This window comes from Haliotis rufescens, unplaced genomic scaffold, assembly GCF_023055435.1.
Source record: "Haliotis rufescens isolate VD_foot unplaced genomic scaffold, xgHalRufe1.0.p SCAF_53, whole genome shotgun sequence".
In the NCBI taxonomy this organism is placed as follows: Eukaryota; Metazoa; Mollusca; class Gastropoda; order Lepetellida; family Haliotidae; genus Haliotis; species Haliotis rufescens.
The window spans coordinates 1040071-1055822 of record NW_025964257.1 but is presented as its reverse complement, the minus strand read 5'-3'; the positions used below and the strand labels follow the sequence as shown (position 1 = coordinate 1055822).

At 39.7% G+C, this 15752-nt stretch overlaps 1 protein-coding gene across 1 annotated transcript in view; it reads left to right on the top strand.

The window, feature by feature from the left end:
* Window positions 1-1638, top strand: part of LOC125371650 — a 40091-nt gene extending 38453 nt beyond the window's left edge. Inside the window, exon 5 of the mRNA XM_048384994.1 lies at window positions 1501-1638. Coding sequence (XP_048240951.1) covers window positions 1501-1638 — 138 coding nt within the window. The remainder of the gene's footprint in view (window positions 1-1500) is intronic.
* Window positions 1639-15752: the final 14114 nt, after the last annotated feature.

Below are 15752 nucleotides of genomic sequence, written 5' to 3'. Positions count from 1 at the left end.
ACATCACACCAGAACACTTTACCAGTACATGAGACCAATACATCACACCAGTACACTATACCAGTACATGAGACCAAAACATCACACCAGTACACTATACCAGTACATGAGACCAATACATCACACCAGTACACTATACAAGTACATGAGACCAATACATCACACCAGTACATTATACCAGTACATGAGACCAATACATCACACCAGTACACTATACCAGTACATGAGACCAATACATCACACCAGTACACTATACCAGTACATGACACCAAAACATTAGACTTGTATATCATAGCAGGACGTAAGACCAAAACATGGGACCAATACATCACACCAGTACATCATAGTAGTACACGAGACCAAAAAATGAGACCAATAAATCACACTAGTACATCATAGCAGTACATGAGACCAAAACATGAGACCAATACATCACACCAGTACATAATAGCAGTACACGAAACCAATACATCAGACTAGTACATTATAGCAGTACATCAGACCAATAAAATATACGAGTACATAATAACAGTACAACTGGCTAGAACATGGTACATCTGGCAGATCGATATGTAATTCAATGACATAAATACGAAAAAAACCTTCGATAATATTCCACGATATACTCGGCTCGCTGACTTGGTTGATGCATGTCATCGATCCCAAATGTGTTGATCTATGTTCATGATATTAACCACTGGGTTGTCAGGTCCATACTCGATTATTTACAGACCGCCGTCATATAGCTGGAATATTGCTGAGTGCGGCGTTATACAACAAAACAACCACCAATCAATGAGATACTCAAACGTCTGTTGCTGGCGACGTGCAGCATTGCTATATGGTGTTTATCAGACTGAGACGAGCACCGGTAGTTCCAGGTTGTTTATTCCCTTCTTCAAAGGTACAGGTTCAGACATTGTCAACGTTTTCGAAGGTGTAGTGTTGCAGTTTCCATATAACAGAAACTAAGATATAGTGGTGTTTATTCCCTTCTTCAAAGGTACAGGTTCAGACATTGTCAACGTTGTCGAAGGTGTAGTGTTGCAGTTTTCAAATAAGCAGCAACTAAGATATAGTGGTGTTTATTCCCTTCTTCAAAGGTACAGGTTCAGACATTGTCAACGTTGTCGAAGGTGTAGTGTTGCAGTTTTCAAATAAGCAGCAACTAAGATATAGTGGTGTTTATTCCCTTCTTCAAAGGTACAGGTTCAGACATTGTCAACGTTTTCGAAGGTGTAGTCATGCAGTTTCCAAATAAGCAGAAACTAAGATATAGTGTTGTTTATTCGCTTCTTCAAAGGTACAGGTTCAGACATTGTCAACGTTTTCGAAGGTGTAGTCTTGCAGTTTCCAAAAGCAGAAACTAAGATATAGTGGTGTTTATTCGCTTCTTCAAAGGTACAGGTTCAGACATTGTCAACGTTTTCGAAGGTGTAGTGTTGCAGTTTTCAAATAAGCAGAAAGATATAGTGATGCACATGCTGCTTCTGATTGCAGGCAGGAAAATCGTGCCAATGTGGTAATGTCAAACCTGGGGACATCAAACTTGCCACTGGATGCAACGACCAATGTCCCGGTGACAGAAGCACGATATGTGGAGGACACTGGAGGATTTCCATCTACGAGTTTGTCTAGTGTACGCCAGCCGCTTTATCTGGTCACTTGTTCCATGGTATGCAAAATCCAGACATTCAACACTAAACTTGATTATTTGAAAATTTGCTCTGGCACTATAAAAGGATTTGGAAATATACCTCACTGACCTACAAAGTATTTTTTGTCTCCTCATATTGCTGAGGTCCCCCTGCTTTCATTTGTATTCTATTCTATTATCACTTCAGATTTCTGAATAAAAAATTGGGACCTCGATTTTTTTGTTTCACTGAAACTATATTTTACGTAAGTAATAGACAGACTGTTTATCATTACATTCATACATATGTCAAAATAATGTTTGTTTTGTGAACGGGGGCACGGGTGGCCCGGTCGTCTGAGGCGCCGCGATTCTCTGTGCTGAGTTGCGTCCCTTGGGCACGTCAGAAACCCTTGATTGTGGGTTCGAATCCCGGTTCGCCCCGATTATGTTTCTAGGTTTGTCAGCACCATACCCGTGCTCGTGGGTTTCACCTAAGTGGTAAACGTCTGGGACCTGCATCACTTCGGGCTTTCCTCCCACATTATCTCGTCACGATATGGCTGAAATACTGCCGATGTGACGTTAAATCTTAACTCACTCACTCACTCACTCACTTTCCTCCCACATTAAGCTGAAACACCGTTATTTAAATAGAATAATGTTAAAAGCGGCGTTAAACCCAACTCACTCACTCACTCACTGTTTTGTGAACATTTGTCTGGTCAAGACTTGATTGATTACACACTGCTGTAATATAGATGGAATATTGCTGTCTGCAACGAAAAACAAAAAAAACTTTCCGACAAATCAAATCGCCAATTTCAACAAGCAGTAGAGCGTTAGGTGCTAGTCTTCCCATTGTAGAACGTGCTTGTGAGTATTTCCCCAGAAGAGAGTGAAAAGAGTCATGAAGCACAAGTGTGTCCTTCCCGACAGGACCATGCTCAGATTGTCACCAAAGGCATTCTGGAAGAACCTTTCTGTTTTCGCACACTTAACATGTCCTACGAGGCGACGTAATGAATTGTGTGGTCAGACTTGGTGATTTTGTTGATTGCATGTCATCAGTACCTCGTTCATAATATCGACCATTGGTTTTCTGGTCGGAAAGATCGTTGCCATTATGGCTTCGATATTGCTGAGATTGGGGTTAAAGTACCAGCAAACAGATTTACACATGTAACAACGAGGCACATAATAACATTGATATTTAATGTTAGTGAATTCATTAAGCTCTCATACAACTGCAGTTGTGCATTGTTAAATAAAACAAAACCAACTCTCAAGACGATGTGGCCGTCGCGTGGTTCCTCCTGCTCTTCAAGAAGGCCAGCTAAATTACTGTTTTGGCTTAAGTCGTATTTTGTGGGAACACACCAGGGATATAGGGGCAGAACAAAGGATTCGACTCCTCGACCGACGCATGGTGGCCCGATTATTGTACTCACATGTAAATGAGTAAAGTGACACTCAAATAGATGGTGAGTGGCAAAGTCGTCTCAGGCGCCTCAATTCACTGTGCATTTGCGTCCCATAGGCACGCCTGAAACCTATGATTGTGGGTTCGAATCCCGGTTCACCCTGATTATGATTCTGGGTTGTCAGCACCATACCCGTGCTCGTGGGGTTCACCGAAGTGGTAAACGTCTGAGACCTGCATCACTTCGGTATTTCCTCCCACATTATGCTGTCATGCCGTGATATAACACACCTCACTCGCTCGCTCGCTCGCTCGCTCGCTCGCACGCACGCACGCACGCACGCACCCTCCCTCCCTCACTCACTCACTCACTCACTCACTCACTCACTCACTCACTCACTCACTCACTCACTCACTCACTCACTCACTCACTCAACTCATCAACCCATCAACCAAGATACGGGGCGGTCGGGTAGCCTAGTGGTTAAAGCGTTCGCTAGTCACGCCGAAGACCCGGGTTCATCCATAGAACTTGTCTTTCTTCAACGTAGTGTTAGTGTACCACTGCGATTTGTGAGTGTAGGGTAAGTTTACAGTTCCATTCAGTTCGGGTTTATAGATTCTAAATCCGTCTTTTAAATTTATTTGAACTGAATGTGTCTTTAAAATCTTATATTTACACGTTTATGATCTTATGGACGTAGCAAAGCGAGAGAGAATGGGATATTGCCAAGTGCAGCGTTAAGACCAAACAAACTACTATAACGCCAAGATGAGTATTGGCACCATATCCTTCTGTGGAGATTGACCGCCTCGGTGGTCTTGTGGTAGAGCGTCCGCCCGGAGGTTCGGGGTTCGATCCCCGGCCGCGTCATACCAAAAGACGTTAAAAGATGGTACTTGTGGTTACCCTGAATGGCGCTTGGCATAAAGGGGCTAAAACAAGGACTCGTCGGCTCGGAGTCAGTATACAGTGTCTCAGTTTGGTATTCATGTTAAACCGTGGCATGGTATCTCAGTGAGCTAGCACTATAAATCAGTCCGGACTAGCACAAGCAGCCACACAAACCAACACACACACACACACACACACACACACACACACACAGAGAAACACAGTTTATTTTAAATGTATAGGACCTTTCTAGTTCCGTGTAATTAGAAGTTAAACATACTGTGTTTTGAATGTAGAGCAAGGTTACTTGTAGATAAAGCCGTACTAAATTAAACTGTGAACCGAACGCGAAGCATCACAGTCGTATATAGAAAAGCACCAAATTCCAAGCTCTATTGTCCCCAAAACTTAAAATACATTCTCTTTGTAGATTTCTTTCGTGTTTTCTCCCCGACATGTATTGCCACACATCCTTTGAACATTGCAGTAGCCGCAACTTTGCATTTTGTTAACTATAATTGAAGGTGTAATATTTAAATACGCCTACCGACAATGACTGAAAAAGTATCTTCTGTGAATATTAGCTTCCGCGGTGATGCGGCCGTCAAACCAACTCTTTCAATCAGAGGGGGTTTATTGTGATTTAATAGCCTCTGATTGACCAGTCATAAACGAGTAATTTCCAAATTCATGGTAGAATTTGTTACAAGGTCCTTCTAACCCACGTTGGCTTCTACTTTAGATTATCCGCATTGTTCGGACAAGTGTGATGACGGTCTCTGGAAGGAGTGATGTCTACACATGAAATAGAACCGAGTCTGTGGCGTGCAATCTTTCTCCACGGCCACACTCGGCACCTGATTAGGCCTCTAAAAAACAAAGCTATTGATGCCAGAAATTTGTTGTTTGAGGCCAAAAACATACAGGACAACATAACAAGAGCACATCAGCCAGGACCTATTCATATGATTTATTTAGTTAAACGTATTCCCACAAAGTGAGGCGTGATAATCCGCCACTGTGGTGTGCCTTTGTGAACATATTCCATATGAATAACTTATTTCGTCAACGTGGATGTAAAGTGAGCGAAGAATAGTATTTTTCATGTTTGCCGCAAAAGAAATGATTTGTTGTGACGACGATAGTCTGAAGGTTCTTTGGTGTAAGTTACAACGTTTCAAGCCCTATACAAATGTAACAATATTGATTTTCAACTGTAAATGATCACGAACACAACACACACAAAATATTTGTACATTACTCTACTGCTTTTCTGAACAGATCATTTTAAACTGCAACATGAATAAACCACTACTAGTCAATTACGTTATACTTCACACAAATGGCATGATCGATAAAGTTTGCCATGCTTGTTACTCTGAATATAATAGTTGACAGTTGATACAGTGCATGGTTCCACCAAGGTCAGGACATGGTCGCTTTGTGACAACATGTTACATCTGACATTCAGTCGATTATTTCTCAAATCCTGAATCAGTCTTTGTGCGGTGTTGTGACAACCCTTAATGTAAAAAAGTACATGAAGGGTTACGAGTTTACTCTCAATGTAAAAAAAAATACATGAAGGGCTACGTGTTTATTCTCAATGTAAAAAAAATACATGAAGGGCTACGTGTTTATTCTCAATGTAAAAAAAATACATGAAGGGTTACGTGTTTACTCTCAATGTAAAAAAAAATACATGAAGGGCTACGTGTTTATTCTCAATGTAAAAAAATACATGAAGGGTTACGTGTTTACTCTCAATGTAAAAAAAACCATGAAGGGTAACGTGTTTACTCTCAATGTAAAAGAAATACATGAAGGGCTACGTGTTTACTCTCAATGTAAAAAAATACATGAAGGGTTACGTGTTTACTCTCAATGTAATAAAAACCATGAAGGGTTACGTGTTAACTCTCAATGTAATAAAAACCATGAAGGGCTACGTGTTTACTCTCAATGTAAAAAAATACATGAAGGGTTACGTGTTTACTCTCAATGTAATAAAAACCATGAAGGGTTACGTGTTAACTCTCAATGTAATAAAAACCATGAAGGGTAACGTGTTTACTCTCAATGTAAAAAAAACCATGAAGGGTTACGTGTTACTCTCAATTTTAAAAGAAATACATGAAGGGTTACGTGTTTACACTCAATGTAAAAAAAACCATGGAGGGTTACGTGTTACTCTCAATTTTAAAAGAAATACATGAAGGGTTACGTGTTTCTCTTTATGTAAAAAAAATACATGAAGGGTTACGTGTTTACTCTTTATGTAAAAGAAATACATGAATGGTTACGTGTTTACTCTCAATGTAAAAAAAAATACATGAAGGGTTACGTGTTTACTCTCAATGTAAAAAAAATACATGAAGGGTTACGTGTTTACTCTCAATGTAAAAAAAATACATGAAGGGTTACGTGTTTACTCTCAATGTAAAAAAAATACATGAAGGGTTACGTGTTACTCTTTATGTAAACAAAACTTCATTAAGAGTAATAACCTGCAACCCTTAATGTAAAAAGTATTTTTTTTATATATATTAAGATTTATTCTACCATGACGTTGATGAATGCTTGTTTCTGATTGGTTAAAAAGAGGTTTCCTTTTTGCTACGGACACCCCTTTCAAATATATTAAGCCTACAGCCTACAGATCGATTCATAAAAAGTGGCTGCCGATCGAACACCCGTATCTATATTTCCTCTAATACATGCTGAGTCTATAATACCAGCCAGGTCTCTAATACACGCCGAGTCAAGGGCTCTCGCGAAATTAATAGACGGCGTAGCGTCAAATAAATGAAATATGGTAGTTTGATATCGGATGTTTTGGGCGTTCTAGGCCGCAACCCTGACTGCTTCGATGATGACATTAAAAGATTTAATGAAGACATATATTTTGCATACAAATGAAATTTTTGTGAACCTGTTTGGGAAATGTTCTATGGTGCCCAGAATCGGAACAATTTAAGCGAACCGACAATGAAAGTAAAATATAACATTATAATTTTTTTTTGAAAAAACATTATTCATGACAACATGTTGTTTACAAACCTTTTTGTGATCGATATTCGTTGCCATCTCCGTCAACCACCATCATAAGGCTTTGCAGAAGAGGACTTGAAAGTCCATCACAGAAACCATGTCCCGACATAATTGAAGTCAAACTTGATTAAATTCATTTCAGAACCCGCAAAATTACGAAAATCATACACAACCCACTATTTCTGGGCTACGAATGTCTCATTTCATTCACAGGTCATTTCAGGTCACACCATGCAAATACTGAGATAGGCCCAACCTCGTGTCAAAATGTCCCGCTCGTCTGTAGGCTAATAAGCAGCTGTTCAGTCATACTCAGTTCCATTGGTAATCATATTGTACCAGCAGGCTCGATCATTCCCAGTAAATCTACAGGTTAATGTTGAACCACATCATACATCGGGGTTGTCATCTTGCTTCATTTAACTAGTTACGGAGAATGTAAACGCAAGATTGTCAGCCACTGACAGCTGTGAGGTGTGAGTAACCGTGATGTTGGTCAGGTTCTGCCACATCTAATTTCCGGGTGGAGAGGCATTTACTTTTTATGTTATTGTTGTTTACTGGGGGTAATTGCTTACTAACTAATACCACTAATACCTTTTTGTTCAACCTGCCACCCCATGATGGAAATGGCATGTTCGATTTCCGAGAAATGACCTCACTCGCATAATTCCAAGAGAAGACATCGCCAGTCCAAACAGTGCAGAACGGTATGGTAGAAATTAAAACATCTGTCTTTGGACTAAGGCTGGAGTGTTTTTGTCAACTTCTTTTTGAAGAAATGCTCGGCTCCAAAATAAAATAAAGGGGTATCCACTCTGCAGTGGGACTACATCAAATTTCAAAACACAGTAGGTTTATCTCCTAAATATCGTACATGTCGCCCTTTGTTGTAAAAGGTTCTTTAAAACAAAGTTTGATTGGAAATATAGGGTACTTTTTGCTATTTTCAATTTTGTATTGTTTTTGCTCGGTTTCATGTAATTATTTGTAATAAGCGACAGCGTGAGAAAGTGACTTTGCTCAGATCTGAGAACAAGAGGGGCTATTATAAGAATGGCAGGCTCGTTATTGAGGACATGCCAGCTTCTACTTTGGAAGGTGATGAGCATCAAATCCTGACTCAAGTGGAACATCGTCAGCTGTGGATCAGGAGCGGGTGCTGCCGTCAAGGTCGAAGGTTATCTCAACCTCAGGGTAATACCGGGGTGGCCAGTGCTGTTATAGCGAGTCAACAGGGTAAAGCATATCTTACATTGCAAGGAATATAGCAGATTTAACCTACAAAATGTCCGATATTGGTTTTGTTATCCCCCGCCAACTTTGTTAGAAACGGGCTCCGTCCGTCCGCCGGTGCGCCCGTCCGTCACGTTTCGTTTCCGGTGCATAACTCAGAAACCGTTCAACATTTTTTCATGAAATTTTGCAGGTCTGTCAAGTACATGCTGAACTGGTGCCTTTTGCTATTTAGAAATTTTAGAAGTTTTTATTTTTTACGTTTCCATGGCAGCAAGATGGACTTAGGTTCCAAACTTTTCTTTTTTGAAATTTCCATGACAAGTTCCACCTCAGTTAAAAAAGGTTAGGGTTTGTTTAGATTTAATTATGTCATACATTCTGCAACAGGGGCGGGGGATAAAGCCACGTTAGTGGCAAACTCTTGTTTCTTTTGTATTTGAACATGACATTGTTGCCTAATATGAAACATAGTCAATAGAAAATTATATTAGTGACATTTTTTCAGAATATAAACTTTTTACGTTCACCAGCCACAAAAAGGTCCCAGTTCGGGACGTATACGGGAGGAATATTGGTTTTGATAAAATATTCACTGGTAAGATATGTTGTTGATGTTCGATACGGAGAATATGCTATTACTTTTCTGTATGATAAAAATATGTTTGGTTTCAGTAGAGATACGTTTTGTGTACGCTTTGCCTATGTAATGACGACGAATACTTGTTTTGGGGTTCATTGGATTTATTCCGTCAGTTCAGATCGGGGATGTGGAGATCCCACCTCAATATGGATATGGAGGATAATTCCCTAAAACATAATATAACCAGGTTAAATTGCTAATAAACAATTACAGGAATCTATAATATGTATAATTAAACAAACATATTACATTTACTTTTTACCATGTGCATGAATTTAAGCATATATTATCAGAACAACCATCAGTATATTATTACAGTTACAAATCCCATTTATATGATACAATACACATCATTGTGTGAGTGAGTGAGTAAGGTTTTAACCATATTCCGGCAATATCACAGCGGGGGACACCAGAAATGGGCTTCACACATTGTACCCATGTCGGAAATCGAACCCGGGTCTTCGGCGTGAAGAGCGAACGCTTAAACCACTAGGCTACCCGACCGCCCCACAATACACATGAAAATATAACAACACATACATTAAACTATTAGCACATAAATACCAACCTCGTCTCAGGGACACAGGCTCATCACGTCACTAAGATAAAACATTAAATTAAAACGTTTCTGCCCAGGATGATGATATACACAGAGATTATTGCTTGAATATGCAAAATGTTTCAGCGGATACTGATGAAATATTATTTGTAAAAATATGTATGAAACACACAATTATGCAATTATCTCTCTGTATGTACTTACAGCTGTACACAGAGCCCTGTAAGTACTCGAGTCTGGAGCCAACAAGACAATTGTTGCGCAGTGGAACTAAATATTTTTGAGCGTGGTTGAACTTAAATGCATCTAATCTAAATTTGATTGACTTACCTTAAATAAATTAACAAGGTACTAAACGTGATAACCTGTTAAAAACTTTGGAATATCTATAGTGAGTGGGTGAGTGTGGTTTCTACGCCGCTTTTAGCAATATTCCAGCAATATCACGGCGGGGGACACCGGAAATGGGCATCACACATTGTATCCATGTCGGTAATCGAACCCGGGTCTTCGGCGTGACGAGCGAACGCTCTAACCACTAGGCTACCTTACCACCCTAATGGAAAATCTATGAGGAACTAAACGTGATTACATGTTATTATGTGAAGGAAGCTAGCATCGCCGAAGCTAGTTTATCTTAGTTGGCCGGAAAATTTACCGGAAGGGATTGCGAACAATTATCAAATACGATAATTGACTCAACTCAGTGTCATGTCATGTGTGGACAAAATTGCAAAGGACACTGACAAAATCAAGCGAGGTTGGAAGAAGGCAGGATTACTGTGAGGTAACAGTGACACTAATTGGTCTGTTTACACTGTCATTTGTGATGTATTGTGTGACCATTCTGCATTCATTTGTATTTTTAACTTACTGAGTAACTTGTGGTTCTGGTTGATGATTTCAACATTTGATGACGTGTTGCAATGAATAAAGTATGTATGTATTATTTATACTTATTTTTGCGATTTTAATTTTTGCGATTGAGTTTCGTTCGCAAAACTCGCAATAATAAAACGGTCGCAAACAATTCCCTGTATCTAACACTGATGCTAATTCTAACAGTTACTGTAATCTTATGTGTTGGTTACTCCTACGGGAGTATTAACACTGTCTAACGCTGTCTAACGCTGTCTAACGCTGTTTAACGCTGTCTAACCATCTGTCTAACCATCTCCCAACCATCTCTCACCAACTAACTGATTGATGCGCTACTGCCTTAAATTTGTTCGCAACCCTCGTCTTTCACATGCAGTCACAGCTTGGTGTGTACATGCTCAAGTTGGTGTGTTCTTGCGATGCGATCTTTATGCATCGGTTGCGTTTTGGAGAACAGATTCTTTATTTAAAACGAACATGACTGCACATGAAGCGCGATCCATAGGCTCCGGGTGCGTTTTGGAGCACATTTATAATGAACAAACGTGTCTTCAGAACAAGAATGGTTGATAGCATGAACATGTGTAGCTGTATAGATTCGTTGTCTATACCGCAATCATGTCGCTACTGGCGGTGAGTCATGCTCAAATCTGGTAGTGCCAGAATGTCCCGATGCTGTGATATCTCCTTATACCTGGCGTGGTCCAGTGGGACATGTATATGTTTGCGGGAACACATCTGTAAGACGTGCGCTGCACGACAATCGCAAATGAGAATACTTCCAAAGGACGAGATAGATGAAATGCCTGTTTTTGCCCAGTGAAAATAACAAAGGAGGAGGTAAGAAAAGCGCCCTTCTTGATACTGTGAACTGTCATATTTCATAGTTGCCAAAACATTTGCAATATTGGTTTTGGTTTGGTTTGTTGTTTAACGCCGTACTCAGCAATATTCCAGCTATATGACGGCGGTATGTAAATAATCGAGTCTGGACCAGACAACCCAGTGATTAATATCATGAGCATCGATACACGCAATTGGGATCGATGACATGCATCAACCAAGTCAGCGAGCCTGACCAGCCGACCCCGTTAGTCGCCTTTTGCGACAAGCATAGCCACCTTTTACGGCAAGCATGGGTTGCTGAAGACCAATTCTACCCCGGATCGTGGCAAAACCAAACATTTCACAAATATGAATAAAATAAGTAGTGAAAAAAGTGCAATCTATTGTAGACACTCAAAGTCTGTGAGCATGGTTAATAACGAGTCTGAAGATGATGACTTCGTTTCTTATCGCAAGATGAAAGCAAAACATGTCCAAAATTCGAGATGAAAGTAAACGGACAATCAATCGTCATGCTTGCTGCCCCAGGTGCGTCAATCAACACAATATCAGAAACTGTGTACAATACACTGATTCCAAAGCCTCAGTCAGATTCATGCAGAACAAAAGTGTTTCCATATGGAAAAGAAGAACCTGTGACTGTATTAGGCATATTTAGAGCTACCATAGAATCTAAAACTGCATCAGCTGAAGCGAACATTTGTGTTGTTCCAGACGTAAAAGAGTGTCTGTTGAGTTGGGAGATGACTCAACAACTGAATATGTTACAATTACATGACTCTTAATTGTCATGTATTACAACAAAGATGGCGGTGGGGTATGAAGATTTAGTCACACGACATGGTAAGCTCAAAGATTTACAAGTCAAGTTACACATAGACAGAGGCATTCCGTCTGTAGATCAACAATACAATTCCATTTCATATCAGAAAAGACAATGAGACACAGATTCAAGCAGACCTGGACGGAGACGTTATTGAAAAGGCAACAGGTCCGACACCCTAGCTATCTCCTTTAGTAGTCGTACCAAAACCTTCAAGTCCAGATAAAGTCAGAGTTTGTGTGGATATGAGATGTCTCAATGTTGCTATTAAACGTGAGAGACAACTCTTGAAGAACTGACAACTATCCTGTCAGGAGTACAAGTGTTCTCCAAGCTGGACATTAACCAAGGATATAATCAACTTGAACTCGCGGTATATAACCGCAATCGATATCGCCACACACCTTGTATTGTATAGATATAAACGCCTGAACTTTGGCATAAACAGTGCTGCTGAAGTTTTTCAGGAATCCATTCGACTGGCTGCCAATAGATTACCAGAAGTCGTGAATATCAGTGACGACATTCTTGTATAAACGTCGGACTAATTGTAGTAAAGAAGTTGTTCATCCATAGAACTATAACAGTCATGCCATTACCTACAGATGTGTCAGAGGTAAGAAGTTTGTTGGGGATGATGAACCTTTGTGGTTCTCTATGTAATGAAGACTATATAATGTGACTTTAACAAACATTAACTGTGTTCACTGTGAAGTGAAGTGAAAATCTAAATATGTGCCAAAATATGTGCTTTATAAACTTTAAATATTAATTTGTGAGTGAAATGTGTCTATATCTCAGCAAAGAAACTCTATAAACAAACTGTTATCACATATGTGCCAAACACTAGATAAACAACAGCAAATACTTTGTGTCATCTGAAATATTTTAATTTCATTAAAAATACTTTAATGTTTTCTTTCGGGGCGGTTGGGTACCCTAGTGGTTAAAGCGTTCGCTCGTCACGCCGAAGACCCGGGTTCGATTCCCGACATGGGTACAATGTGTGAAGCCCATTACTGGTGTCCCCCCGCCATGATATTGCTGCAATATTGCTATTTGCGGCGTAAAACCATACTCACTCACTCACTCATGTTTTCTTTCAGCAAAGAGACTTGACTTTGAACAATTACAATGTTGTATTTCAGCAAAAAAGACATCCAGATTGCAATAACTGCATTATGACAGTTTCTTACCAAAAACTTGATGGACTTTTATCAGTCATTTTAAGGTTAAAATATAACAAATAAATGTTCATGTACAAGCTTGCTTATATAAACTTAATATGTTGCATATTAAAAGGCCCAAATTATTATGTGCTGTAATTATTTTTAACTCCAATAATTAATACAAGGAGGAGAGATGTCGTGATTTACACCTTAACATTGTGATTATGTATGAAGGAGTTACCTCCCTTTGATCAGAAAATTAAACAGACTGTCCGACATATTGCCTCACTCTGTTCAACCGAACATATATCGACGTGCATCTCACGTACACATATAAAGTTAGCGCCTATCGGCACGCTAAACATCACAAGTGAGTGGCTTGGTGAGTGAGTAAGTTGACCATTTTATCTCGATAGGACATTTTCTGCGATTTAATAATCAATCAGTCAGGTTATTATCATTACGTTAATGACTTTTGAAAACAGCTTATCGTTTCCTTTTGCACATACGGTATTCACTTTCTAAATAGGCGTTTTAGCCAGCGATGCACAGGGATCATTCACTTGGGCCAGCGTTGTCGACGATTTTGCCGCTTCAACTGGTTTAATTATGTATTTTCAGACTTTACTGTTCAGACACGTTCTGAATAAGACAATTACCCAGTTACTTGTAGTCTTAAGTATAGACCTAATGTGATAAAACCTACAGATCTAATAGAAAAACGTGTTTCAATAATGAAATATATATAGCGTTCTCAGATCGTTGAACTGTTTTGTGAACCTTTGAAAGACAGATTACTTTAGATTCCAGTTGGAGATATATCTCAGTGTACTACCTCTTCTGAAAAAGCAGAACATTTGACATCTATAATTCAAGAGAGTGCTGAGGCCAATGGTGTTGCTGTTCGCACTAACACTAACATTAGCAGGTGTGCTTCTTCGCCATGTTTTGATGCAGAATGTGAAAATATGAAACGCTGTAAATACAAACTGATTTAGATTATTAACAGATTTAGAGATACATGCCGGCCAAAAAAGCATGCATTTGAAGAATCTGCCATTGTAAAGATTCTTAACTCCTTTAATGACAAGATAAATTCAAAACATTTTGGCCAGAACTGAAATTTCACTTTTCAGCAGCACCGACTATTGGTGTTTCTGAGTGGATTGATTGCTTAAAAACTGTTTTGAATATTACTGAAAATGTACCTGATGTGGATTTTGTTGCGTTATGCAAAGCTGTTATTACAGGGCATCCAGTAAATATCATGAATTGTTATGGGTGTAACAATGAGGGTGTTGAGAGTTTGCTGAATCAAGATATAACGGCTAAAGGGGTTTCAGAAGCCATAGATTCACTCAAATGTGGTAAAGCAGCTGGTCCTGATGGTATTTTACCAGAGATGATAACGTATGGTAGTGATGCTTTAATTCCAGTTCTTTTCAACAACATTCTATGCAGTGATAGATTTCAAAATCAGTGGTCTAAAAGTATTATCTTTCCTCTCCATAAGAAAGGTAATGTTCATGGGGGCATTTTCTTGATGGATATCTGTGGTAAGGATTTTACCCAGGTTTTGAATAATAGATTTAAGCATTTTATTGCGTTATATGATAAGTTCCAGGAGTGTCAGGCTGGCTTCCGAAAAGGATATTCCACAGTGGATAATATATACTGAACAACTTTGAATAGGATTGAATGCAAAATTATGTTTTATACCAAATCTGAAACAATTTCAGTTTGCAACAGATAAAAGACTCTTGTAAGTGTTCAAATGGTTTAATTTGCCATACTGACTTCAGAAAATGCGTGATTTCATAAAAAACATGAACATGCCAAAATGTCAATTTACAAATCAATAGCGTATGCGTCCACCTCTTGTTGAGATGCAAGCAACACATCTTCGTCTCATGGAATGTACCAGGCATCGCACAAAGTCCTGTGGGACATCTGTCCATATCTGCTGGAGCATATTTCGAAAATCCTGTAGTGTCTGTGGAACACGTGGTTGACGTCGAGGGCGCCGATCCATCCCACATGTGCTCGATTGGTGAGAGAGCAGGGGAGCCAGTCTGCGAGGGGATGACATTCATGTTGTTTTGTTGAAGAGCATCCTGAACAAGTCAAGGAATATGAGGCCGGGCGTTGTCATGTTGAAAAGTAATGCATAAGCCATGACAACAGGGCCTATGATCTCGTCGCGGTAGCACTGTCCATTGAGATTTCCCTCTACCACTATCAAATGGGTCCTCTGTCATGCTGTAACCCCACCCCATACCATAACGCTGCCGCCCCCGAACCGATCTTCTTCCATGACACAATGATTGACGTAACGTTAAGCTCGACGTCGGTACACTCGAATCCGTCAATCACTGTGGCTGAGGTGAAAACGAGACTCTTCAATGAATAGAACTTGTCCCCACTGCATGGCCGCCCAGCGCTGACGCTGTCTGCACCACTGTAGACGTGCTTGACGGTTGTTTCCTGTCAACGTCTGGGAGGTCTTTTGGCGACAATCCCCGCACATCTGAAGCAACGACATACTGTTTGTGAAGATATTCGTTGAAGGCCAGGGATGCTTCTTGCAGT